Source organism: Trachypithecus francoisi, unplaced genomic scaffold (assembly GCF_009764315.1).
Source record: "Trachypithecus francoisi isolate TF-2019V2 unplaced genomic scaffold, Tfra_2.0 Lachesis_group3, whole genome shotgun sequence".
Taxonomy (NCBI): domain Eukaryota; kingdom Metazoa; phylum Chordata; class Mammalia; order Primates; family Cercopithecidae; genus Trachypithecus; species Trachypithecus francoisi.
The window spans coordinates 4,419,231-4,447,224 of NW_022681468.1; the positions used below are offsets into that span (position 1 = coordinate 4,419,231).

At 45.0% G+C, this 27,994-nt stretch overlaps 1 protein-coding gene across 11 annotated transcripts in view; it reads left to right on the forward strand.

Moving 5' to 3' along the window:
• Positions 1 to 27,994, forward strand: part of MOK (MOK protein kinase) — an 82,618-nt gene that overhangs the window by 15,092 nt on the left and 39,532 nt on the right. For 9 of the 11 annotated variants that reach the window (XM_033191277.1, XM_033191282.1, XM_033191281.1 and 6 more), the window contains exons 2-4: positions 8,222 to 8,336; positions 24,970 to 25,059; positions 27,895 to 27,965. In XM_033191277.1, coding sequence (XP_033047168.1) covers positions 8,222 to 8,336; positions 24,970 to 25,059; positions 27,895 to 27,965 — 276 coding nt within the window. The remainder of the gene's footprint in view (positions 1 to 8,221; positions 8,337 to 24,969; positions 25,060 to 27,894; positions 27,966 to 27,994) is intronic. The other 2 variants (XM_033191284.1, XM_033191283.1) reach the window with 1 other exon arrangement.

Consider the following 27,994-nt stretch of genomic DNA (forward strand, 5'->3'; position numbering starts at 1 on the left):
AAGTATACAAGTTGGTGAAGTGAACATGCCCGTGAAACCTGCTTCCAGATCAAGAAGCACAGTATTACTGGTATCATTGATGTCCCCTTCAACCCATTCCGGTCACTTCACCCCACAAGGGTAACCACTATTCTGATTTCCAATACCAGAGTTGTCTGTTTTAATGGAGTTATTGAAATATACATACTATAATGTTCACTCATTTAAAGTATACAGTTCAATGGTTTTAAGTATATTTTCTGAGTTGTATAACCATAACTATAATCTAATGTTAAAATATTTTCATCATCCCCAAAAGAAACCTGTACCCATTAGTGGTTACTCCTTATTTATCTCACATTCCACCAACCCTAGACAATTATGAATCTATTTTCTGTCTCTGTGGTTTTGCTTATCTGGACATTTCATATAAGTGGGACCACATGATATGTGGCATTTTGTGCCTGATTTCTTTCACTCAGTGCAATGTCCTCAAGGCTCATCCATGTAGCATGTGTCAGTGCTTCATTCCTTTTCATGGCTGAATAATATTCCATTGTGGGGATAGACCACGTTTTGTTTATCCATTTCATCTACTGATGTACATTTTGGTGCTTTCCACCTTTGAGATATTATGAGTAATGCTACTGTGAACATTGACGTACAGGTTTTTGTTTGGACATACGTTTTCGTTTCTCTTGAGCATATATGTAGGAGTGGAATTACTGGGTCATATGGTAACTCTGTTTAACATCTCAAAGAACTGCCAAAGTGTTTTTCATAGTGTCCGCACCATTTTCCATTCCTGCCAGCAAGGTATGAGGGTGCCAATTTCTCCACATCCTCACCAATACTTGTTATCTCTCTTTTTGATTCTAGTGAGTGTGAAGTGGTATCTCATCATAGTTTTGACTTGCTTTTCCCTAATGACTAATAATGTTGAACATCATTTCATAGCTTATTGGTCAATTTTATGTCTTCTTTGGAGAAATGTCTACCAAATCCTTTGATCACCTTTTAGTTGGGTTGTCTTTGTATTATTGAGTTATAAGACTTATTTATATATTCTGGATACAAGTTTCTTATCAGATATATGATTTGCAGATATTTTCCTTTATCTGTGGGTTGTATTTAGTTTTGCATGTTTTTGAGCTTTATATAAATGGAATCATACAATATGAACTCTTTACAATTAGGTTCTTTTGCTTAATGTGATGTTGGTGAGATGTAGCCGTATCGTATGTAGTTGTACTTTGTTTATTCTCATTACTGTATAGTATACCATTGTGTGGATATACTGCACTTATTTATCTAGTGTATTAGTGTTCTCGAGAGGGACAGAACTAATAGGATAGTTACATATATAAGGGGGAATGTATTAAGGAGTATTAACTCACACAATCATAGAGTCCCACAATAGGCTGTCTTCAGGCTGAGGAGCAAGGAAGCCAGTCTGAGTCCCAAAGCTGAGGAACTTGGATTCCGACGTTCGAGGGCAGGAAGCATCCAGCATGGGCGAAAGACGTAGGCTGGGAGGCTAGGCCAGTCTAGTCTTTTCCGTTCTGCCTGCTTTATATTTTGGCTGCACTGGCAGCCGATTAGATGGTGCCCACCCAGATTAAGGGTGGGTCTGCCTTTCCTAACCCACTGACTCAAATGTTAACAAACTCCTTTGCCAACACCCTCACAGACACACCCAGGATCAATACTGTGCATCCTTCAATCCAATCAAGTTGACACTCGGTATTAACCATCACATCTAGTCTACTGTTGTTTATCATTTTGGGTTATGAAAAACAGTGCTTCCATTAACATTCTCGTGTCGGGCGAACATATTTCACTTGGGTATCTAACCTAGAAATGGAATTTCTAGGTCAGAGGGTATGCCTGTGTTCAGCTTTAGTAGATCTGTCTTGCTTATCTTTAACTCCTGCTTACTTTTAGGCCATTTATGACCCCTTTAACCTCTTACTCTCTCATGACTTTTCAGCTTTGGTCACACTGTTCACAGCTTTACTCTCTGCCTACTTATCAGTTCATTTTCCAGTAAGAGCTAGTGGTCTACCTCTCTGCCTGCTGGGTGGAACCTGCTTAGCTTGACCACCTTGTTGGTTGCTGTTTGCCTTTCTTGCCCCAGTGAGTTGTGGCTTAAAAGGGTGGTAACAGAACATGGCCGCTCTGGCACGTGATTGACATTCCTAGTACTCGAATAAAAGTAAAACAGAAGTAAAATAAGTTAAAGTAAAACATAGCAAAACATAGAAAAGGCAAGCCAAATAGCTTAAAATTCTGCTACAGTAATAAAAAAAAAGAGCATTGGGATTCAGCAGGGACTTGGATTGCAAATGAGAATAGCCAACAGACCCTGTGCATGTGCAGGTGAAATTCCTAGGGAAGGCCACCCATCTCTGCTGGCCAGGCCCAGGCAGATCGGCTGGAGCCCTGACCTCAGAAAGATACTTAATGTTCCTGGGCAGGAGGGGTAATTTGCATTTCTGTTTAGGTAAGATCGCTCTTTTGCTCCAGAGAAGATGTCTGATGTGTAAAACTTACAGGCTTGCTGTTTGTTACAGAGGGGCTTAGGTCTGTCTAGAACCATGTCCATTTGCTCCTCTCCCCTCTTCTCTCCTGCCCTTTGCAGTTGCACCACCACACCTAGCTCACTTAATTTTGTTGTTGTTGTTTGTAAAGATGGGGTCTTACTATATTGCCCAAGCTGGACTCAAACTCCTGAGCTCAAATAATCCTCCCACATCAGCCTCCCAAAGTGCTGGGATTATAGGTGTGAGTCACCACAAGTGGCCTTATTTTTTGTTTTGTTTTGTTTTTATTATGGAACATTTCAAGCATGCCAGAAGTATGGAAAATTAAATAGAGTGACCCCTCATAAATCCTTTTTTTTTTTTTTGAGATGAAATCTTGCTCTATTGCCCAGGCTGGAGTGCAGTGGCACGATCTCAGGTCACTGCAACCTCCGTCTCCCGGGTTCAAGTGATTCTTCTGCTTCAGCCTCCCGAGTAGCTGGGATTACAGGTGTGTGCCACCATGCCCAGATAAATTTTTTTTTTTTTTTTTTTTTTTTGAGACGGAGTTTCGCTCTGTCATCTTGGCTGGAGTGCAGTGGTGCAATCTCGGCTCACTGCAACCTCCACCTCCCGGGTTCAAGTGATTCTTCTGCCTCAGCCTCCCAAGTAGCTGGGACTACAGGCACACGCCACCACGCTCGGCTAATTTTTGTATTTTTAGTAGGATGGGGTTTCACCATCTTGGTCAGGCCAGCCTGGTCTTGAACTCCTGACCCCATGATCCGCCTGTCTCGGCCTCCCAAAGTGCTGGGATTATAGGTGTGAGTCACCACAAGTGGCCTTATTTTTTGTTTTGTTTTGTTTTTATTATGGAACATTTCAAGCATGCCAGAAGTATGGAAAATTAAATAGAGTGACCCCTCATAAATCCTTTTTTTTTTTTTTTGAGATGAAATCTTGCTCTATTGCCCAGGCTGGAGTGCAGTGGCACGATCTCAGGTCACTGCAACCTCCGTCTCCCGGGTTCAAGTGATTCTTCTGCTTCAGCCTCCCGAGTAGCTGGGATTACAGGTGTGTGCCACCATGCCCAGATAAATTTTTTTTTTTTTTTTTTTTTTTTTTGAGACGGAGTTTCGCTCTGTCATCTTGGCTGGAGTGCAGTGGTGCAATCTCGGCTCACTGCAACCTCCACCTCCCGGGTTCAAGTGATTCTTCTGCCTCAGCCTCCCAAGTAGCTGGGACTACAGGCACACGCCACCACGCTCGGCTAATTTTTGTATTTTTAGTAGGATGGGGTTTCACCATCTTGGTCAGGCCAGCCTGGTCTTGAACTCCTGACCCCATGATCCGCCTGTCTCGGCCTCCCAAAGTGCTGGGATTACAGGCATGTGTCACTGCGCCCGGCCAAGTTTTGTATTTGTAGTAAAGATGGATTTTCGCCATGTTGGCCAGGCTGGTCTCAAACTCCTGACCTCAGGTAATCTGCCTGCCTTGGCTTCCCAAAGTGCTGGGATGACAGGCCTGAGCCACCGCGCCCAGTGAACTCTCATAAATCCATCACCGAATTTCAGCAGTGATCAGCATTTTACCATTTTCCCCACCACCATCTTTTTTGGGTATTTTGAAATAAAATAGTGAAAATAGTGCTCTTATTTCAAAAAACAACATTGTGAATCCCAGCACTTTGGGAGGCTGAGACGGCCGGATCACGAGGTCAGGAGATCAAGACCATCCTGGCTAATACGGTGAAACCCCGTCTCTACTAAAAAAAAAAAAATACAAAAACTAGCCGGGCGACGAGGCGGGCGCCTGTAGTCCCAGCTACTCGGGAGGCTGAGGCAGGAGAATGGTGTAAACCCGGAAGGCGGAGCTTGCAGTGAGCTGAGATCCGGCCACTGCACTTCAGCCTGGGCGGCAGAGTAAGACTCCGTCTCAAAAAAAAAAACAAAAAAAACATTGTGGGAAATATCTAACTTAGAAAATGAGCCACCTGTAACCTCACCCCTCAGAGCCACTGTTAATTCCGTGTGTGTGTGTGTGTGTAGTTTTTAAGGACATTATTGTTATTATTTTTTTGAGATGGAATCTCACTTTGTTGCCCAGCTGGAGTGTAGTGGCACAGTCTCAGCTTACTGCAGCCTCCACATCCCAGGTTGAAGTGATTCTCCTGTGTCAGCCTCTCGAATGGCTGGGACTACAGGCGCCTGCCACCCATTATTTTAAATATTTACAGTATATTCCATTATACAGGTAAACCATATTAATCCAGTTCCCTATGGGGGCCATTTGGGTTATCAGCTTTACTGTATTGATTAATGGTGCAATCTTTAATCTTCCTATCATATGTACTTGAGCAAGTTTTTTTTTTTTAGACAGGGTCTCCCTCTGTCGCCCAGGCTAGTGTATAGTGGTGCAATCCCTACTCACTGCAGCCTCAAACTCCTGGGCTCAAGCGATCCTCCCACTTCAGCCTCCTGGGTAGCTGGGATGACAGGCGTGTGCCATTGAGTGTGGCTAATTATTTTTTGTAGAGATGGGGTCTATGTTGCCTAACTTGGCCTTGAGCTCCTGGGCTCAAGTGATCCTCACCTTGGCCTCCCAAAGTGCTGGGATTACAGGCGTGAGCCACTACACCCGGCTGGAGGATGCACATCTTTTTTTTGAGACAGAGTCTCGCTCGGTCGCCCAGGCTGGAGTGCAGTGGCCGGATCTCAGCTCACTACAAGCTCCGCCTCCCGGGTTCCCGCCATTCTCCTGCCTCAGCCTCCGGAGTAGCTGGGACTACAGGCGCCCGCCACTTCGCCCGGCTAGATTTTTGTATTTTTTAGTAGAGACGGGGTTTCACCATGTTAGCCAGGATGGTCTCGATCTCCTGACCTCGTGATCCGCCCGTCTCGGCCTCCCAAAGTGCTGGGATTACAGGCGTGAGCCACCACGCCCGGCCAGGATGCACATCTTAAAGATTTAATAGGTGCTTCCAAATTGCCCTCCGAAGAGACTATGTCAGTTTATAATTTCAGCAGTAGTGAATGGGAATGTACAGGGGTATTTTATTTTATTTTATTTTATTTTTTGAGACGGAGTTTTGCTCTTGTCCCCCAAGCTGGAGTGCAGTGGTGCCATCTCGGCTCACTGCAAACTCTGCCTTCGGGGTTCAAGCAACTCTTCTTCCTCAGCCTCCCAAGTAGCTGGGATTACAAGTAGCTGGGGTTACAGGTGTGCACCACCACACCCAGCTAATTTTTGTATTTTTAGGAGAGACGTGGTTTCACCATGTTGGCCAGGCTGGTCTCAAACTCCTGGCCTCAAGTGTTCCGCCCACTTGGGCCTCCCAAAACGCTGGGATTACAGGCGTGAGCCACCACCCAGCCAGGGATATTTTAAAGTAAATCCTGATTATTATGTCATTTTCACCTGGAAATACTTCTGTATTTTTTTTGCTAACAGATAAGGACATTTTTTTGTGTTTTGACATAACCGTTATCACTTCTGAAAAATGAATACCTTTTTACTGATGGTTTGTTCAAATCAGAATTCAGACAAGGCATTCAAAAATGTGCATGTGGAAAGGAATACTGAAGAGGATGCCCACTTTCAGCACTGCCATTTTGAAACCCTGTCAACTGGGGGCAGTGGCTCATGCTGGCCACTTGGGAGACTGAGGTGGAAGTTTAGGCTTGAGCCCAGGAGTTTGAGGCCAGCCTGGGCAACATAGCAAGATCCCATCTGCTTTGTGCAGATGCAGGTTTGGGGCCTGAAGTGAAGGCCTCTTTTACTCTAGGCTTGTTTCTGCTGCAGTCTAAGTGATGTTTGAAGATTTCTGGTCTGTTTGCTTCTGGTCAGCCCCACACCCAAGGTTCTGTTAGAGATCTCTCTCTAGTCTGCGTTTTTTTTTTTTTTGTTTGTTTGTTTGTTTTGAGATGGCGTCTCGCTCTGTAGCCCAGGCTGGAGTGCAGTGGTGTGATCTTGACTTACTGCAACCTCTACCTCCCGGGTTTGAGCGATTCTCCTGCCCCACCTTCCCGAGTAGCTGGGACTACAGGTGTATGCCACCACACCTGGCTAATTTTTTGTATTTTTAGTAGAGACAGGGTTTCGGCATTTGGCCAGGCTGGTCTGAAACTCCTGACCTCAGGTGGGTGATCTGCCTGCCTTGACCTCCTAAAGTGCAGGGATTACAGGCTGAGCCACCACGCCTGGCCCCAAGCCTGCCTTATTTCTGTGCGGCCGCGCTCATATGCTTCTGGGTCTCCATTTGCAGGAGCTTCCTTGAAGCTTTCTGAAACAAATGCCGGGAGGTCGTAACTGCCTTCGTATGATCTCTGCTGCAAAGATGAGCCGTTGTTCAACGGAGAAGGCTCGCGGGCTGTTCTCTGCCAATGTTTTGCAGTGTTACTCTCCTATTATTTGGGCTGTAGAAACTTTTACAACTGGTGAGACTTTTGCTCTCTAGACTTTACTTATTCCTTGAATTTCTGCTAAAAAAGTGATATAGCAGGCTGGGCGTGGTGGCTCAAGCCTGTAATTCCAGCACTTTGGGAGGCCGAGAGGGGCGGATCACGAGGTCAGGAGATCGAGACCATCCTGGCTAACACGGTGAAACCCCGTCTCTACTAAATAAAAATACAAAAAACTAGCCGGGCGAGGTGGCGGGCACCTGTAGTCCCAGCTACTGGGGAGGCTGAGGCAGGAGAATGGCGTAAACCCAGGAGGCGGAGCTTGCAGTGAGCTGAGATCCGGCCACTGCACTCCAGCCCGGGAGACAGGGCGAGACTCCGTCTCAAAAAAAAAAAAAAGTGGTAGAGCCATTCTTGCCTGTACTTACCTTTGTCTTAAAGAGCTTGCTAAGGCAGTCAGTAGTAATTAACATACTCCATCATTCTGACTGTTCCCACCAGTTTCCCTAGGCCAGCAGGCTCGGCGGACACTGGGTCTATGAAAGGCAGCAGTGACTACAGGCATTCCTTTAAGCGGGCAATATTTCATCATGATATATGCCAGGCTCTCTAGCATTTTGCCACCTGACCAATAAGCCAAACTCACCTATTTTAGATTTTTGTTCCCAGCAGCAGCCCACACCAAGGTGCTCATTTGTCGTCAGTCAGGGTTTGGTCAGGAAAATGGAAACTAGGTATTTCAAGCAGGAAGGCATTTAACATAGTGAACTAGAGGCTTACAAAACCATTATCAGGGCTGGGGGTGATGTGGTGGCAGCAGAGCCAGGGAAAGTTACTGTTAGCTTTCAGAAAATTAGGAAGTGCAAGAATTGTAGGAAACTGTTGCAGATCAGCTGGGCCCTCTGTAGGACCAGGGAAGGTGGATTTCAGGAGAGTCCTTAGAGGCTGCTGGTGCAATGTGATATCAGCCCAGAGCCTACGCCCACGCCCACGCCCATGCCCACCCCTGCTGGAAGAATCCCATCTCTGCTGCTCCTCTCCTTTCTGAATCTTGTAGGGTAGCTGAGCCTCTCTTCACTGGCCAGGATCCAGGTAAGGTGGTTCCTGCTATACAAGGGAGGGCACAGACTGGGAGGAAATGATGCTTTGTTCCAGCTTCCCCTAAAGTTGAGGGGACCACTAAACCTTACAAAGATAGGAGAAACAATTCTCAGTATATTGCTGTTAAATTATGTTATAGATTAAAAGTTTGCTGTCTGGAAGTGAATACAAATATATGCATAAATAACATTTTATTTTTGTAATGATTTTTATTTATAGACTATAAAGCAATTGGCAAAATAGGAGAGGGAACGTTTTCTGAAGTTATGAAGATGCAAAGCCTGAGAGATGGAAACTACTATGCATGTAAACAAATGAAGCAGCGCTTTGAAAGGTAGGCTGCCAGAGATGCACTTGGGACCAAACACAGATCCAGGTTTCAATCAATAACGGAGACTTACTATTAGGAGGGAACTTTATTAATTTAATAAAGTGTAAGATACAGTCAGATTTCTTTGGGCAGTGAAGGTTATGTGCTGATGTTATGTTTACCATACTGGAGTTTACTCATATCCAGTCTTACTGTAATATCAGTGATGAATGACCACAAAAAAGTTTTTAAGTTTCAAAAGTGTGTCTCACCTTAAACAGTCTGTATGTTCCTAAAAGTTATATATGTGTTGGATTTCTTTTTTTTTTAATTAAGAAAACAACAAAAAATGATATATCAACCAATGGAGCAGGATAGAGAGCTCGGAAGTGAACCCTTTATGATCCATTGAATTTTTTTTTTTTTTTGAAGCAGAATCTCACTCTGTCTCCCAGGCTGGAGTGCAGTGGTGCAATCTTGGCTCACTGCAACTTCTGCCACCCCAGTTCAAGCGATTCTTGTGACTTAGCCTCCTAGTAGCTGCAACTGCAGGTGTGTGCCACTAAGCCCTGCTAATTATTATCTTTTTAAAGTATAGATCAGGTTTTACCCTGTTGGCCAGGCTGGTCTTGAACTCCTTGGCCTCAAGTGATCCGCCCGCCTTGGCCTCCCAAAGTGCTGGGATTGCAGGTGTGAGCCACTGTGCCTAGCACATTTATTTTGTTTGATTTTGTTTTGTTTTGTTTTGTTTTGTTTGAGACAGGGTCTCACCCTGTCATCCAGGCTAGAGTGCAATGACTCGCTCCCAGCTGCAATGACTGCAGCCTCCACCTCCCAGGCTTAAGCGATCTTCCCACCTCAGTGTTCTGAGTAGCTGGGACCACAGGAGCAGACCACACGCCTGGCTAATTTTTGTTTTTTTGTAGAGACGGGGTTTCACCCTGTTACCCAGGCTAGTCTCGAACTCCTGACCTCAAGGTATCTGCCTGCCTCAGCGTCCCAAAGGGCTGGGATTACAGGCATGAGCCACTGTGCCTGGCCATGTGTTGGACTTCTGTAAATGCAACCTTAGTCTAAATGTGGTAGAGGTCCTTGCAATTTAACTGTGAATAAATTAATATATTAATATTATATTAATATAATGTAAGTGCAGGGATTATAAGCATGAGTCACCATGCCCACCCCAAGCCATCATGCTCAGCCTGAGCCACCATACCCAGCCTTCATTTTTTTGATTAATTAATTAGTTAACTTTAAAAATAGAGATGGAGTCTCACTGTGTTGCCCAAGCTGACCTCAAACTTCCGGGCTCAAGTGATCCTCCTGCCTCAGCCTCCCAAAGTGCTGGAATTACAGGTGTGAGTCACCCACCTGGCCAAGAACAGTAATTTCATCCTCATGACATCTGGATAGGGTAGGTATCCTTGATTTGTACATGAGGATAGGTGCTTAGAGATGTGAGGTAATTTGACATTTTTTCTAGATCACTGGGTGGGCAGAGCCAGATGTGAACCCAGATTCTGCTAAGGCAAATCCTTGTTCTTCACTGCCCAGTGCATATGGCAGTTTACCTATCACTAGGAAGACTGAAGCCACCAGGTGTTCTGCTCCTTCTCTTCTAGCACTTCTTCCTCTCTATGCATTCTGCATTCTCTGTGTTTCTTTCTTTCCTGGACTGCATCTTTACTTGTAAACCACTGATGAGAGAGAATTTGATGTACAGTGTACTGATGATCCCATATCTAAAGAGCAGACAGCTGGGTGCTGTGGCTCACACCTGAAATTCCAGCTACTTGGGAGGCTGAGGCAGGAGGATTGCTTGAACGCAGGAGTTCAGGATCAGCCTGGGCAACATAGCAAGACCCCATCTCTACAAAAATGAAAAAAACAAGAACAGACTTCCTTAAACAGCCACCTTCGACCCAAAGTTGCTGGTACAGGACTTTGAACAGTAGGGTGTGATGCTTTTTGTTTTTGTTTTTTTTTTGAGTCAGGGTCTCAATCTGTCGCCCAGGCTAGAGTGCAGTGGTGTGACCTCAGCTCACTACAACCTCTGCTTCTGGGGTGCAAACGATTCTCCAGCCTCAGCCTCCTGAGCAACTGGGACTACAGGTGTGAGCCACCAAATGCCTAGCAAATTTTTGTAATTTTTTTTTTTTTTTGAGACAGTGTCTCACATTGTCACCTAGGCTGGAGTGCAGTGGCATGATCTTGGCTCATTGCAACCTCTGCCTCCCGGGTTCAAGCAATTCTCCTGCCTCAGCCTCCTGAGTGCCTGGGACTACAGGCGTGCGTCACCGCACTCGGCAAATTTTTACATTTTTAGTAGAGATGGGGTTTCATCATGTTGGCCAGGCTGGTCTCAGACTCCTGACCTCAAGTGATCTGCCCACCTCGGCCTCCCAAAGTGCAGGGATTACAGGTGTGAACCACCGTGCCCAGCCTAATTTTTGTATTTTTGTAGAGACAGGGTCTCGCCATGTTGCGGCTGGTCTCGAACTCCTGAGCTGAAAGTGATCTACTTGCCTTGGCCTCCCAAAGTGCTAGGATTACAGTCCTGGGTGCAGCCTCTTTCAAGTAAGTTTAGAATGTGCTAAGCAGCAGTTCTCTAATGGATGAAGAATGCTCAGTTGATTGAAGTTCCTTCTCATACCTCCTCAGCCCCTGGGAAGACTGTGCGGTTACCTAAGGGACGTGGTTTCCTGTTGGTGAAGCACAGCCTGGGTCTGCCGTCTGCCACATTCCTCACACACCAGGAGTGCCTGGTCCGCCTGGGTCTGCCGTCTGCCACATTCCTCACACACCACGAGTGCCTGGTCCGCCTGGGTCTGCCGTCTGCCACATTCCTCACACACCACGAGTGCCTGGTCCGCCTGGGTCTGCCGTCTGCCACATTCCTCACACACCACGAGTGCCTGGTCCGCCTGGGTCTGCCGTCTGCCACATTCCTCACACACCAGGAGTGCCTGGTCCGCCTGAATCTTGGCTTCCTTGTCATGAGTGCTTGAGGACTAAGCAAGGGAATGAACAGAAAACTAACAAGGTGGGGCACGTGGTAAATGTGCAGTGGATGATGACCTTCCTTACTGTATGCGCAGTCATTTGTTGTATTTCAGAAACAATTTATGTTCTTTGCCTTTAACTTCAAAAGCAGTTGATTAGAACACATCCCATAGGTTGGCCCGGCATGGTGGCTCATGCCTTGTCATCCCAGCACATTGGAAGGCCAAGGTGGGAGAATCGCTGGAGCCCAGGAGTTTGAGACCAGCCTGGGCAACAAAGGGAAACTCTGTCTCTACAAAAAAATAAAAAAATCAACCGAGCGCGGTAGTGTGTGCCTGTGGTCCCAGCTACTTGGGAGGCTGAAGTGGGAGGATCTCTTAAATCCAGGAAGGAGGTGAAGCTGCAGTGAGCTGTGTTTGTGCCACTGAACTCCAGCCTGGGTGACAGAGTAAGACCCTGTCTCACTCTGCCTTTCTCAACAAGGAAGCCAAAATTCCGCTGGACCAGGCACTTTTGGTGTGTGAGGGATTTGGCAGAAAGCAGATCCAGGATGTGCTTCACCACCAGGAAACCATGTCCGTTAGGTAACAGCACACACACACAAATCTGTTTTGCTTACTTATCATGGTGTAAATGAATCCTCACAGTCACCTTGCACAGCTGTGTGGGTGGTGTGAGGAATGTGAAGCATTAGTAGCAGAAAGTCGCACTGAGTCACTTGGGCAGTACGAGGTTGGTATTTGGAGCATCTGACCCCTACCCCCTCCAGTGTTACTTCTGCTCCTTTCCTCTGCTTTAATTCAAATAGAAATGGATAGCTTTTGCAGTAATCTTAGTTAATATGAAGTTAAAGGTAAAAAATGGCTGGGCGCGGTGGCTCAAGCCTGTAATCCCAGCACTTTGGGAGGCCGAGACGGGCGGATCACGAGGTCAGGAGATCGAGACCATCCTGGCTAACATGGTGAAATCCCGTCTCTATTAAAAAATACAAAAAACTAGCCGGGCGAGGTGGCGGCGCCTGTAGTCCCAGCTACTGGGGAGGCTGAGGCAGGAGAATGGCGGGAACCCGGGAGGCGGAGCTTGCAGTGAGCCGAGATCCGGCCACAGCACTCTAGCCTGGGTGACAGAGCGAGACTCCGTCTCAAAAAAAAAAAAAAAAGAAAGGTAAAAAAAATTACACATAATGGATTAGTACTGTGGCAGGGAGGGCACTTTCACTCCTGAGCGTTGTTTGCCTTTTGAGTCACTCAAGGCCTTAGTTAGGGATAAGAAGGTTAGTTACTTGCCTGAGGCCTCAACAGAACTGAGTCCTTTTGGTATCTTTTCTGGTGTCTCCTCAGAATTTTCCTCCACCAACACTCGCCAAAAGTACACAATTAAGAATAGGCTCTCTTTGGGCACAGTGGCTGACACCTGTAATCCCAGCACTTTGGGAGGCCAAGGTGGGCGGATCAGTTGAGCCTGGAAGTTCAAGACCAGCCTGGGCAACATGGCAAAACCCTGTTCTACCAATAAAAGAAAGAAAAACATTAGCTGGGCATAGTGGTGGTGCCTGTAGTGCTAGCTACTCAGGAGAGTGAAGTGGGGGGATTGCTTGAGTCCTGGAGGTTGAGGTTGCAGTGAGCCATGATTGTGCCACTGCACTCCAGCCTGGGTGACAGAGCAAGACCCTGTCTCAAAAACAACAACAAAAATGGTTCTCTTTTGCTATGCTTTTAGTCTATATTTTTCCTATAGAAATAGAAGAAATGGAGTGAGTCTCTTAAAAAAAAATACATAGTCTTGGTATTTGCGGGATCTCCCTTTGTGCCCCAAGGCAGTGATATTGGCACAAGTCTGCTAAACCTGGGGTTCAGCATAGCGTAACTAGCTCTGACTCTAAAGGTCAGAACTAGCAGATCTTCCACTTTAGTTAATGCGATCTTGGACAATTCCATAATTTCTCCATGCCTCTGTTTATTTATACAGTGGGGATAACCACAGTATCTACCCCATAAGGTTGTTGTGAGGGTCAAATTAAATAATGCAGATGAAGCACTTAGTGCAGTGCTGGCATACCGTAAAAAGCAACTTGCTGTGTAAATCAGTTTTTCCATAACAGATACTACAAGTTAGGAGAGCTTGAAGACTATTTTGGAGATGGAAGTGAGATGATAATAATAGTGAGATGACCGCAGTTGTTCACTACATACCTGGTGTCATGAACAGTGCTAGGTGAATTATATGCATGTGTCACTGAATCCTGACTGCGGCCCTGGGAGGAAGATGCATTGTTACATCTTTCAGCCTAGGAAATTGAAATTCTGAGAGAACAAGTTCCCCACCCGGCCCATTGCTACCTACACGTCATGGAGCCCAGTCTGAGTCCAGGTCTGTGTAGGTCCTTCCTACACAGACGGTGGGAAGAACAGTGATCTTCCCACCGTTCTTCCCAGCTGCAGACCCTGATGCCACCGTCAGGTCTAGATGTGGTACATGGTTTTTCTCAAGTCACACCTCTAAGCAGTCCTCACATTACTTTCACAAAAACAAAAATTCTGCTGTGTAAGGTTATAGATAAAAACAAAGGGCCGGGCGCGGTGGCTCAAGCCTGTAATCCCAGCACTTTGGGAGGCCGAGGCGGGCGGATCACGATGTCAGGAGATGGAGACCATCCTGGCTAACACGGTGGAACCCCATCTCCACTAAAAATATAAAAAATCAGCCAGGTGTGGTGGCGGGCACCTGTAGTCCCAGCTACTCAAGAGGCTGAGGCAGGAGAATGGCGTGAACCTGGGAGGCGGAGCTTTCAGTGAGCCAACATTGCGCCACTGTACTCCAGCCTGGGTGACAGAGCGAGACTCCATCTCAAAAAAAAAAAAAAAAGAGAAAGGCAAGGAATTTATGAGTCTCTCTAAAAGCCTTTTTTTTTTTTAACTTAAAAGAATATAATATGAAAAACCTCAAACATACACAAAATGAACAGTAACCCTAGGTATCCAGCAGCCAGAATCAGCAAGCCTGCGATTTTTATTTAATGTATGCCTCCACCCAGTGTCATTCCTCTACTTGGTCATTATGATATGTCTCCATATAGTTTGGGCTGCTATAACAAATTGTACTGTATTCTGTGTGGCTTAAACAGCAGACATTTATTTATTACAGTTCTAGAGGGTGATCAGTGCAAGATTAAGGTGCTGGCAGACAGGTCTGGTGTCTGGCGAGGGCTTGCTTTAGGATTTGCAGGTGGCCCTTTTCTTACTTTGTCCTCAAATGACAGATAGCAGAGAGAGAGGACGCGTGTTCTCTAGAGTCTTTCTGGCATTTCTTAGAGCCACTAATGCCATGTGCTCGAATTACCTCTCAAAAGCCCCGCCGCCTCTTATCTCCCCACTGGGAGTTTAGGGTTTCAACGTGTGAATTTTAGAGGACATAAACATGCAATCTATAACATTATACAGTTCTTTAAATGTAAAATTTGTATACCTTGAAGTGCACATTGTTGATCTGTACAGTTTTGACAAATGGATATTCTCGAGTAATCAAGATGTGGAACATTACTATAACCCTAGAAAGTTCTTCCTTGCTCCTTTTCAGTTTCCCACTGCCATCCCAGGCAATCACTAGTATGTACTCTTGTGTCCAGCTCCTTTCACTCAGCATCATGTCTTTGAGATTTATTGTGACTGTTGTTCAATAGTTTTAATCTCTTTTTTTTTTTTTTTTTGAGATGGAATCTTGCTCTGTTGCCCGGGCTGGAGTACAGTGGCGCAGTCTCAGCTCACTGCAACCTCTGCCTCCCAGGTTCACGCAGTTCTCCTGCCTCAGCCTCCTGAGTAGCTGGGACTACAGGTCTGTGCCACCACACCTAGCTAATTTTTATATTTTTAGTAGAGACGGGGTTTCACTGGACAGGCTAGTCTTGAACTCCTGAGCTCAGGTGATCCACCCGCTTCGGCCTCCCAAGGTGCTGGGATTATAGACGTGAGCTACCGCACCTGGCCAGTTTATGCCTTTTTAATGTTGAGCAACATTCATTACAATCTGTGACTACAACACAATTTCTTTATCCATTTTCCTGTTAATGGACTTTTTGATAGTTTCCAGTTTTGGGCTACCATGAATAAAGCTGCTATGAAATTCGACTTCTTAGGCTGGGTGTAGTGGCTTGCTTCTGTAATCCCAGCACTTTGGGAAGCTGAGGTGCGAGGATTGCTTGAGCCCAGGAGTTTGAGACCAGACTGGGCAACATACAGCCTGGTCTGTATGTCTTATGAAGAAAGACTTTTAGTATCTTTTTTTTCTCTACAGAAAAAAAAAAAAAAAAGACCAGGGCATGGTGGCTCGCTCCTATAGTCCTAGCTACTTGAGAGGCTGAGATGGGAGCATTGCTTGAGCCTGGGAAGTTGAGGCTGCAATGAGCCATGATCACACCACTGCACTCCAGCCTCGGTGACACAGCAAGACCCTGTCTCAAAAAAACAACTAAAGAAATATAGAAATTCTACTTGTGCATATATGTTTTCATTTTTTCTTTCTTTTTTTTTTTTTGAGATGGAGTTTCACTCTTGTTGCCCAGGCTGGAGTGCATTGGCATGATCTCAGCTCATCACAACCTCCGCCTCCCGGGTTCAAGTGATTCTCCTGCCTCAGCCTCCATAGTATCTGGGACTACAGGCATGTACCACCACACCTGGCTAATTTTTTGTATGTTTTTATTTTTTCTTGGGCAGTTACCTAGAAACAGAATCACTGGGTCAAAGGGTAGGTATATGTTTGACTTTATAAGAAACTGACAAGCCTTTTCTCAAAGGGATTGTGGCTTTTTATTATTTTTTTTTTTTATTATTTTTTTGAGACAGTCTCCCTCTGTCGCCCAGGCTGGCTATCTCAGCTCACTGCAAGCTCCAACTCCTGGGTTCACCCCATTCTCTTGCCTCAGCCTCCCGAGTAGTTGGGAGCACAGGTTGCCCGCCACCAGGCCTGGCTAATTTTTTTTTATTTTTATTTTTTAGTAGAGACGGGGTTTCACCATGTTAGCCAGGATGGTCTCGATCTCCTGACCTCGTGATCCGCCCACCTCAGCCTCCCAGAGTGCTGGGATTACAGGAGTGAGCCACCGTGCCTGGCCTGTAGCTTTTTATATTACCACCAGAGAAGAATAAAAGTTCCAGTTGCTCCCTATTCTCACCAGCATTTGATGTTGTTGTTATTTTAAGTTTAAGCCATTCTGGTGATTGTATGGAATTATCTCATGCTAGTTTTAGTTTCTACTTCCCTGATGACTAATGATGAACACTTGATCATGTACTTACTGGCCATTCATGTATCTTCATTTATGGACTGCCTGTCCAAGTTTTTGCCTCTTTAAAAATTTAGACCTTAAGAAACAAGCTATCCTAAGGGAGAAAAAAAGAAAAAATAATTTAAAACATTAGGCTGTTTGCCTTTTTATTGCATTTAGGAGTTCTTTATATATTCTGTATAGAAGTCTTTTATCAGATATGTTTTACAGGTAGTTTCTCCAAGTCTGTGGTTTGCTTATCCATTTTCTTTTTTTTTTTTTTTTTTTGAGACGGAGTCTCGCTCTGTCGCCCAGGCTGGAGTGCAGTGGCCAGATCTCAGCTCACTGCAAGCTCCGCCTCCCGGGTTTACGCCATTCTCCTGCCTCGGCCTCCCGAGTAGCTGGGACTGCAGGCGCCCGCCACCTCGCCTGGCTAGTTTTCTGTATTTTTTAGTAGAGACGGGATTTCACCGTGTTAGCCAGGAGGGTCTCGATCTCCTGACCTCGTGATCCGCCCGTCTCGGCCTCCCAAAGTGCTGGGATTACAGGCTTGAGCCACCGCGCCCGGCTGCATATCCATTTTCTTTATGGCATCTTTTCATGTGCTGAACTTTTTTATGTCAGTGAAGTCCAATTTATGGAATTTTTTGTGGTTATTGTTTTTTGCTTTCTGTCTTAGAAGAAATTTTTGCCTGTTTGCAGGTTGTGAATATATTCTCCTGTATTTTCTTCTAAAAACCTTATCATTTTAACTTTTTACATTTAGATCTGTGATCCATCTTAAGTTAATTTTTGTGAATGGTGAGCGGTAGGGATCAAGCATCATTTTTTTTTTCCCAAATGAATATCCAGTTGTTCCAGTATCATTTGTTTAAAAAAAAGACTTTCCTTGCCCTCAGTGGGTTATTTTGCCAAAAGCCAATTGACTGCAAAGTGTAGGTCTGTTTTGGACTCTCTATTCTGTTTCATTGCCCTCTTTGTCATTATGCCAATACTATACTGTTTTGATTAATGTAGCTCAAAAGTAAATTTTGAAGTCAGATATTAAAAGTCTTTCTTCTGCTTCTTCTTTTTTTTTTTTTTTTTGAGATAGAGTCTCGTTCTGTCACCCAGGCTGGAGCGCAATGATGTAATCTCCGCCTCCTGGTTTCAAGCAATTCTCCTGCCTCAGCCTCCTGAGTAGCTGGGATTGCAGGTGCCCACCACCACGCCCAGCTAATTTTTGTATTTTTAGTTGAGACAGGGTTTCACCATGTTGGTCAGGCTGGTCTCAAACTCTTGACCTCAGGTGATCCACCTGCCTTGGCCTCCCAAAGTGCTGGGATTATAGGCGTGAGGTACTGTGGCCGGCCTCTTCATGTTTTTAAAGACAATTTTTCCTACTCTAGGTCTCTGTACATCCATATACATTTTAGAATCAGCTCATTTTTTTTTTCTGTGAGGATTCCAGGAGTATAGCTCATTAATTCTATTAAAAAATAAAACCAGCCAGGCACAGTGTGTCACGCCTGTAATCGCAGCACTTTAAGAGACTGAGGTGGGCTGATCACGTGAGCCCAGGAGTTCAAGACCAGCCTGGACAACATGGTGAAACCACGTCTTGACTGAAAATACAAAAATTAGCCAGGTATAGTGGCACATACCTGTAGTCGCAGCTGCTTGCGAGGCTGAGGTGGGAGGATTGCTTGAGCCTCGGGGGTGGAGACTTCAGTGAGCCAAGATGATGCAGCTGCACTGCAGCCTAGGTGACAGAGTGAGAACCTGTCTCAAAAAAAAAAAAAAAAAACAAAGGCCGGGCGCGGTGGCTCACACCTGTAATTCCAGCACTTTGGGAGGCCGAGATGGGCAGATCATGAGGTCAGGAGATCCACACCATCCTGGCTGGCAACAGTGAAACCCCGTCTCTACTAAAATACAAAAAATTAGCCGGGCTTTGTGGCAAAAATTATTCATTTTTGAATAATAACTCAACCTTGCATTCCCAGTATAACTGGGATTCCCCACTTAGTCATAACATGCAATCAGTTTTACATATTGCTGGATTTGATAGTATTTTGTCAAGTATTTTTGTATTTGTACTCATAAGGGTTACTTTTTTTTTCGTGATGGAGTTTCACTGTGCCGCACAGGCTAGAGCGCGGTGGTGTGATCTTAGCTCTCTGCAACCTCTGCCTCAAGCAATTCTCCTGCCTCAGCCTCCCAAGTAACTGGGATTACAGGCACGCACCACCATGCCCGGCTAATTTTTGTATTTTTAGTAAAGATGGGGTTTTGCCATGTTGGCCAGGCTGGTCTTGAACTCTTGACCTCAGGCAGTCTGCCAGACTTGGCCTCCCAAAGTGCTGGGATTATAGGCGTGAGCTACCATCCTTGGCCTATACTTTTCTTACTATGTAAAAGTCTTTGTTAGGGAGTTAGGCGAGGCGTCTCACACCTTTAATCCCAGCACATTGGGAGGCTGAGGTGGGAGGATGGCTTAAGCCCAGGAGTTTGAGACCAGCCTGGACAAGACAAGACCTTGTTTCTACAAATAGAAAACAGCTGGGCATGGTGGCAGGCACCTGTGGTCCCAGCCACCTGGAAGGCTGAGGTGGGAGGATGGCTTGAGATCAGGAGGTCAAGGCTGTAGTAAGCAGTGATGACACCACTGCACTCCAGCCTGGGCAACAGAGTAAGACCCTGTCTCAAAAAAAAAAGAAACAGCAAAAAAGTCTTTGTTAGGTTTTGCGGCTGGGTGCAGTGGCTCACACCTGTATTCCCAGCACTTTCAGAGGCTGAGATGGGTGGATCATTTGAGGCCAGGAGTTTGAGACTAGCCTGGCCAACATGGCAAAACTCTGTTCTACCAAAACTACAAAAATTACTTGGGTGTGGTAGTATATGCCAGTAATCCCAGTTACTCAGGAGGCTGAGGCACAAGAATGGCTTGAATCCCGGAGGCGGAGGTTGCAGTGAGCCGAGATTGCGCCAGTGCACTCCAACCTGGGCAACAGAATGAGAATCTGTCTTTTAAAAAAAAGCCGGGCGCGGTGGCTCAAGCCTGTAATCCCAGCACTTTGGGAGGCCGAGACGGGCGGATCACGAGGTCAGGAGATCGAGACCATCCTGGCTAACATGGTGAAACCCCGTCTCTACTAAAAAATACAAAAAACTAGCCGGGCGAGGTGGCGGGCGCCTGTAGTCCCAGCTACTCGGGAGGCTGAGGCAGGAGAATGGCGTGAACCCGGGAGGCGGAGCTTGCCGTGAGCTGAGATCCGGCCACTGCACTCCAGCCTGGGTGACAGAGCGAGACTCCGTCTCAAAAAAAAAAAAAAAAGGTTTTGTTAGATTTTGGTATAAAGTTTTTCAGGCCTAACAACAAGTTGGGAAGTGTTCATTCCTCCTTTTTTTCCTGAAAAAGTTTGTGTAAGAGTACTTCTTTTTTAAATGTTTGAAATAATTCACCAGTGAAATTGTCTGGTCCAGTTTTCCTTGTGGGGAAGGTCCCCCCCACAATGATGTTGATTATAACATCATTCATAGTGATAAAAAGATGGAGTCACGATGAAGTGGTGGAACAAGCAATGACCTCAAGGCACATCAGCCTCAGCCTCCCAAGTAGCTGGGATCATAGGCACCTGCCACCATGCCTGGCTGGTTGTTATATTTTTAGTAGAGACAGGGTTTCACCATGTTGGCCAGGCTGGTCTCAAACTCCTGACCTCAGGTGATCTATCTGCCTCAGCCTCCCAAAGTGCTGGGATTACAGACTCTGTCTCATAAATAAATAAATAAGTGTCCCCCTTAAGAAGGTAGAAAAATAAGAGTAAATTAAATATCTTAAGTGAGAGAAAAGCAACAGTAAAGAGGAACACAAATCAATGAAATAGAAAACAAATAGAGAAAATCAACAAAGCCAAAAGATGGCTCTTTAAAAAGATTAACTAAATTGATAAACTCCTAGTAAGGCTGATGGAGAAAAAAGACATCAACACTAATGTCACCAACCAGGATCAGGAATGAAAAAGTGGATCACTACAGTTAGATATTTTAAAAATAGGCCGGGAATGGTGGCTCACACCTATAATCCTAGCACTTTGGGAGGCTGAGGCTGGAGGATGGCTTGAGCCCAGGAGTTCAAGGCTGCAGTGAGCTATAATCATGCCACTGCACTCCAGCCTGGGTGACAGAGCAAGACACCAGAGATATCATTGTCTCCAACAGAATTAAAAAATAATAGACGGGGCGCGGTGGCTCACGCCTGTAATCCCAGCACTTTGGGAGGCCAAGGCGGGCGGATGACAAGGTCAGAAGTTTGAGACCAGCCTGGCCAACACAGCGAAACCCTGCCTTTACTAAAAATACAAAAAATTAACTAAGCGTGGTGGCGGGCCACCTGTAATTCCAGCTCCTCGGGAGGCTGAGGCAGGAGAATCAGTTGAACCTGGGAGGCAGAGGTTGCAGTGAGGCGAGATTGTGCCATTGCACTCCAGCCTGGGCAACAAGAGCAAGAAAACAAAAAAAAACTCAAAAAAAAAACCAAAAAATTAAATAATGAGAGTATTACAGATAACTGTATGCCAATAAATATGACAATTTAGGTTAAACAAATTCCTCAAAAAACACAGTTACCAAATCTGACACAAAATAAAACTGGAATTTGAAACAGCCCTATTTGATAAAATAGCCATATTTTATTTTTATTAGTTGTTATCAAAAACCTCCCAACAGATGATAAAAGGGTTCTGAAATGGAATTGTGGTGACAGTTGCACAGCTGTATAAATGTCCTAAAACTCATTTACAATAGCTGAATTTTATGCCATGAAAATTATACTTCAGGCTGGGCACAGTGGCTCACACCTATAATCCCAGCACTTTGGGAGGCTGAGGCAGGTGGATCACCTGAGGTCGGGGGTTCGAGAGCAGCCTCGCCACCATGATGAAACCTCGTCTCTACTAAAAATACAAAAATAGCCTGGTGGGCACCTATAATCCCAGCTACTCAGGAGGCTGAGGTAGGAGGATAGCGTCCACCTGGAAGGCAGAGGTTGCAGTGAGCCTAGATCGTGCCATTGCACTCCAGCCTTGATGACAGAGCAAGATTCAGTCTCAAAAAACAAAAACAAAAACAAAAAAAATTCTCTTATTTGGCACATACACATTTACAATTGTCATTGCTTCCTAATGTATTGACTCTTTTTTTAACATCATGAAATCATAAGTAGTAGTAATCCTTATTTTGCAGTCTATTTTGTTTAATATTAATATAACCATTTCTTCCTCCCCTTCCCTTCACTTTGAGGACGTTCTTCATATAGATTGTATTGGTTAGATAAACTTATTTTCCATAAAATTCATCCAATAAAATGAAATGTTGAAATTTCATAATTGATCTTTAAATTTTTTTTTTTTTTTTTTTTTTTTTGAGACAGAGTCTCGCTCTGTCACCCAGGCTGGAGTGCAGTGGTGCGATCTCGGTTCACTGCAAGCTCCACCTCCTGGGTTTACGCCATTCTCCTGTAGCTGGGACTACAGGCGCCTATCTCCACACCCAGCTAATTTTTTGTATTTTTTAGTAGAGGTGGGGTTTCACCGTGTTAGCCAGGATAGTCTCGATCTCCTGACCTCGTGATCTGCCCGCCTCGGCCTCCCAAAGTGCTGGGATTACAGGCGTGAGCCAATGAGCCCGGCCGATCTTTAAATTTTTTTTAAAAGTCTGAGTCCTGGTGATCATAATTGTTCCCTTTGTAGATTCCACTTATGGTAAATGTCATCTGGTTCTTTTTGGAGCAAAGGCTGCCTACGTTCCTCTTACTTCAGTTCTGTGATATTTTGTTTCCAACGGAACAATAAACAAAAACAAACTGAATGTCACCTGACCACAAAATTCAAAGCAACTCCAAGGCAAAGAAAAGTAGTTACTTCCAGGTTTTTTTTAGATTTTTTTTTCATGATTTTAATAGAGGGGATAGAGTTGATTTGAATTTTATTAATCACTGTTACTTGAACAATTGCTAGATCCTGGTATCTAGCAATATCCAGGAAAATGTGCCTTTCTAAATGTTTGTGTTAGTTCATTATTTCTCAGTGAATGCCTGTGGAGATATGAAAGAATCCTGTCTCCATTAAGCAAAATATGTTTTGGGGTGTGATAACTGGTTTTCCTAATACAGGTGAGAAGAGTGGATATTTGTCTAAATAGTATGGCTGTTTGGCTGCCCAGTTCTAAAACCTACGTTTTTCAGATTGGGTGTTCAAAAATTGGAACTATTGCTAGCTTATTAACTGTTTCCACCTGAAGCAGGATTTCTCTATCTCAACACTGTTGGCATTTTGGCCTGGATTTTTTTTTTTTTTTTTTCTGTTCTGTGTGTTGTAGAATATTGAATGATTTGTATTCATTGGTAAATAGCTGCTGTCCTGACGCTCCTGAGTGTCGCCTGGACCCCTTGTTCAGCACTCCCTAGTTCTGGCCACCTTGAGGATCCGGCTCCAGCATGGTTGGCTGTGTCTTTTCTGATTGGTTGTGGATCTGGGGTGCAAGTTGCTAACACTTTGAATACCAACTTGGATGTGAGGGAGGAAATACAGGATAGTAATGAAAATGGGGGATAGAACTTTTAGTCCAAAATATTCTTAGACTCTTCAGGCTATTCTGTTTTCAGGCTTTTCTTAAATATCAGGTTTCTATTTGTTGGCTAACATGAGAGTGATTTAAAATATTCAGACTTATTTATTTATTTATGTATTTGAGATGGAGTCTCACTCTGTTGCGCAGGCTAGAATACAATGGCACAATCTTGGCTTACTACAACATCCGCCTCCTGGGTTCAAGCCATTCTCCTGCCTCAGCCTCCCAAGTGACTGAGATTACAGGCACGTGCCACTGTGCCCAGCTAATTTTTGTATTTTTAGTAGAGACGGGGTTTCACCATGTTGGCCAGGCTGGTCTGGAACTCCTGACCTCAGGTAATCCACCCACCTTGGACTCCCAAAGTGCTGGGATTACAGGCATGAGTGACCATGCCCAGCCTCAGCCATACTGATTTAAAACTACACGTATACTGCTGGGTAAAACTACTCTTCAAATAACCAAACAAAATGTTGAGCTTTCCACTATATGTTAAAAGTTGATAGAACAGAATTTGGCAATTGAAAAAGTAGTCCCACAATTAGTTCCTTTTGGAGCCCCTGAGATGACAGTTCCTGGTGAATTGAATTATTCAATTGGATGTGACCCCATAGGCCTACCGTAATGAAGTGGCATTCTCAAAAGAGGTCTGTCTAGAGGGCAGTAACAGCCAGCCTCAGACCTTGGACCTGATTGCACTGTATTGGCATGATTTGTATTGGCAGAGCAGTCTTCATAAAGAAGAGCCTGCAATAAGACACACCTGCCAAGAGAGTGCTTGTCACCAGATGAATGAAGTGGAAAAGAGGGCCGGGTGTGGTAGCTCACACTTGTAATCCTAGCACTCTGGGAGGCCAAGGTGGGTAGATCACCTGAGACCAGGCGTTTGAGACCAGCCTGGCCAACACGGTGAACTCCATTTCTACTAAAAATACAAAAATTAGCCAGGCATGGTGGCAGGCACCTGTAATCCCAGCTACTCGGGAGGCTGAGGCAGGAGAATTGCTTGAACCCGGGAGGCAGAGGTCGCAGTGAGCCAAGATCGCACCATTACACTCCAGCCTGGGCAACAAGAGGGAAACTCCGTTTCAAAAAAAAAAAAAAAAAAAAAGCAATCGAAGAGTACAGCATCATTAAAGATAAGAAAGAGGCTGGGCACAGTGGCTCTCACTTGTAATCACAGTACTTTGGGTGGCCGAGGCGGGCAGATCATTTGAGCCTGGGAGTTTGAGAGGGCATAGTGGGAAGCACCTGTGGTCCCAGCTGCTCAGGAAGCTAAAGTGGGAGGATCACCTGAGCCTCCAGTGAGACATGATTGCACCATTGCACTCCAGCCTGGATGACAGTGAGGCTTTGTCTCAAAAAAAAAAAAAAAAAAAAAGAGGGGTGGGTCTTTTCTTGGAACTTTGAAGTGCTCATTTTCAGATAGTGTATCTATAAACTGAAGACTAAATCTAATTATTAATCTTATTAATAAATTTAATCATAAGTTTTAATGTCTGTTTTTATGTTTGTTAATCTGTAAAATAAACTACCAAGTATTATTTCAGGATCTTAGATGGGAAAAATTTTAACATATGTTCTAGCTATAAGAACCTTGTTTTTTAATACAGCAATGAGGTATAGCTTAACTTCAGTTTCTAATGGGAGAAATAAAAGCTGATTAACTTGCTTGAAATATTTGTGAGTTTTAAAATTGTGATCCTGGATAATAAGTAACTCTAATTTTGAAGTTGACCTAAACTGTGAATGAGCTGTCCATTTTTACCTACACGATAGCGTTGAGCAAGTCAACAACCTACGAGAGATCCAAGCACTGAGGCGCCTCAATCCGCACCCAAACATTCTTACGTTGCGTGAAGTGGTTTTGTAAGTATATTTGGAGCTTGAAAAGTTATCTAAATTTGATGAAAATAATCTCTTTTTAAGGAAGAAAACCATGGTAGACATTTTGAATATTTGCTTTGTAGCTCAGAGAGTAACCATTTTTACTTCATCTTACATCACATTTTTATTTGGAAAAATGTACATCTGATTCTTTTTTTTTTTATTTTTTTGAGAAGGAGTCTCTCTCTGTCACCCAGGCTGGAGTGCAGTGGTGCAATCTCGGCTCACAACAAACTCCACCTCCTTGGTTCAAGCCATCTCCTGCCTCAGCCTCCTGAGTAGCTGGGATCACAGGCGCCTGCCACCACGCCCGGCTGATTTTTTGTATTTTTAGTGGAGATGGGGTTTCACCATGTTGACCAGGTTGGTCTCAAACTCCTGACCTCAGGTGATCCACCCACCTTGGCCTCCCAAAATGCTGGGATTACAGACATGAGCCACTGCGCCCGGCCAGCATCTGATTCTTAATGTGGAAATGCCTTCATTTAGGTGACTCCACATCATAAAAGCATCCGTCATGCAAACAGTTCATCTCCTGGAGCTCAGTTAGGCTGCTGAGGTCTTGAGTGTGAATTTTGACCTACTGGAAAAGCACTGTTGTGTTATTTCAGGGATTGTACATTCTCACTCTGTCCCTGCCAGTTGTCATTTTCTTTTTTTTTTTTATTTGAGACGGAGTCTTGCTCTGCCGCCCGGGCTGGAGTGCAGTGGCCGGATCTCAGCTCACTGCAAGCTCTGCCTCCCGGGTTCCCGCCATTCTCCTGCCTCAGCCTCCCGAGTAGCTGGGACTACAGGCGCCCGCCACGTCGCCCGGCTAGTTTTTTGTATTTTTTAGTAGAGACGGGGTTTCACCGTGTTAGCCAGGATGGTCTCGATCTCCTGACCTCGTGATCCTCCCGTCTCGGCCTCCCAAAGTGCTGGGATGACAGGCGTGAGCCACCGCGCCCGGCCCAGTTGTCATTTCTGAACAGTCTCCTGTAGCCTTTCTTACTGTAATTGATAACATTTCTGGGGATTTTTCATTTCTGTTCTAATTATAGAGTAGTTTCCATAAGGCTTATCTATCATTCAAGAAGGCGGAGCACAGCTTGTTCCTCGGTGCCTGCCTGAGCCTGGGAAGCCTTCTTCCTGACAACTCTGTGCTGGCCTTACAGACCTCACTGAGCCAGGGAGTCAAACTACAGGATTTAGGGACCTTCTTTGCTGTGGGCTAGAATGGCACCGCCACTCTGAGAGGGTGGCCCTCGGTGTAGAAGCTTCGCTGTGGCTCCGGAGGGAGTCTGGCCTACAAGATCGACCGAGGAACTCCAGTTAAACTCCATTGCCAGTTAAAGTCTAGTAGATTTTAGGCCGGGCGCGGTGGCTCAAGCCTGTAATCCCAGCACTTTGGGAGGCCGAGACGGGCAGATCACGAGGTCAGGAGATCGAGACCATCCCAGCTAACACGGTGAAACCCCCATCTCTACTAAAAAATACAAAAAACTAGCCGGACGAGGTGGCGGGCGCCTGTAGTCCCAGCTACCCGGGAGGCTGAGGCAGGAGAATGGCGTGAACCCGGGAGACGGAGCTTGCAGTGAGCCAGGATCCGGCCACTGCACTCCAGCCCGGGCGACAGAGCGAGACTCCGTCTCAAAAAAAAAAAAAGTCTAGTAGATTTTAATCAGAGAATGGAACAGTTTTAAACTCAAAATGAAATGTCTTGTTATAACTGTGTGACTTCCTGGCCTGTAGTGTTCTTAGAAGTCAATTTGTCCAGAGACTGCAGTCCAGAGACTGCAGTTAGTATGTCATAGTGTCAGCACTGCATGCACATCATGCACCTCCCACACAGTTTCCACAGCACTCTGTCCAGAATATCACGTGGGCCTTGTAACAACCAAGACCCCTTCCTGCCAGATTGGAGGCACCCAGAGTAGGGTCTGGGGTGCTACAGGCTCCCGCTCAGGACTCTGGGAACCCTTTAAGGGCCTGCTTGAACTCAGGAGAAGTTGGTGGCTCAGCCAGCAGTCTCTATCCCCATTCTGTGTCAGCATTGATATCACACGCTTGTGATGTAACTCGTTTTTCTCTTTTTCCCCTGACTGGTTTTTGGTTGTTACTCTCCCATTGTGATTTATCCCAATTACATGGAAGGAATTTAGCTAAATTAAAATTTAATTTGCAGTCATGGAGCATAAATTAATTTCTTTTCTTTTCTTTCTTTCTTTTTTTTTTTTTTTTGAGACAGGGTCTCACTCTTTTGCCCAGGCTGGAGTAGAGTGGTGCGATCTTGGCTCACTGCAACCTCCACCTCCTGGGTTTAAGCTATTCTCCTCCCTCAGCCTCCCGAGCAGCTGGGACTATAGGCGCCTGCCACCACACCCAGCTTTTGTATTTTTAGTAGGGACGGGGTTTCACCATGTTGGCCAGGCTGGCCTCAAACTCCTAACCTGAAGTGATCCACCACCTCGGCCTCCCAAAGTGCTGGGACTACAGGCATGAGCCACCACCACACCTGGCCTCTTTTATTGTTTTGCTTACCCAACTCCCCAACCTTTTTCTTCTTTCTGCTGATAGTTAAATTATGTATTTTCAAGACATATATGTTTTCAACTTTTAGAATTTTGTTCAAAGTTGGGTTTTGCTAGTATTTTTAATTAATTTTACCTGAAATACTGATTTGAAATCAGAACCTTTACTGTTTCAGCAATTACACTGTAGTATTTGATGTGGGAGTGCCTTATGTTTACTAGAAATGTTTACAAATGGATTAAATATTGGATTGTATTTTCTGATTAAGGCCAGAAATTTTATTTTAAAAACTGCTTTCTTCTTCAGTGACAGAAAATCTGGTTCTCTTGCACTAATATGTGAACTTATGGACATGAATATTTATGAGCTAATACGAGGTACGTGGAATAATTTGAAAGCTAACCTA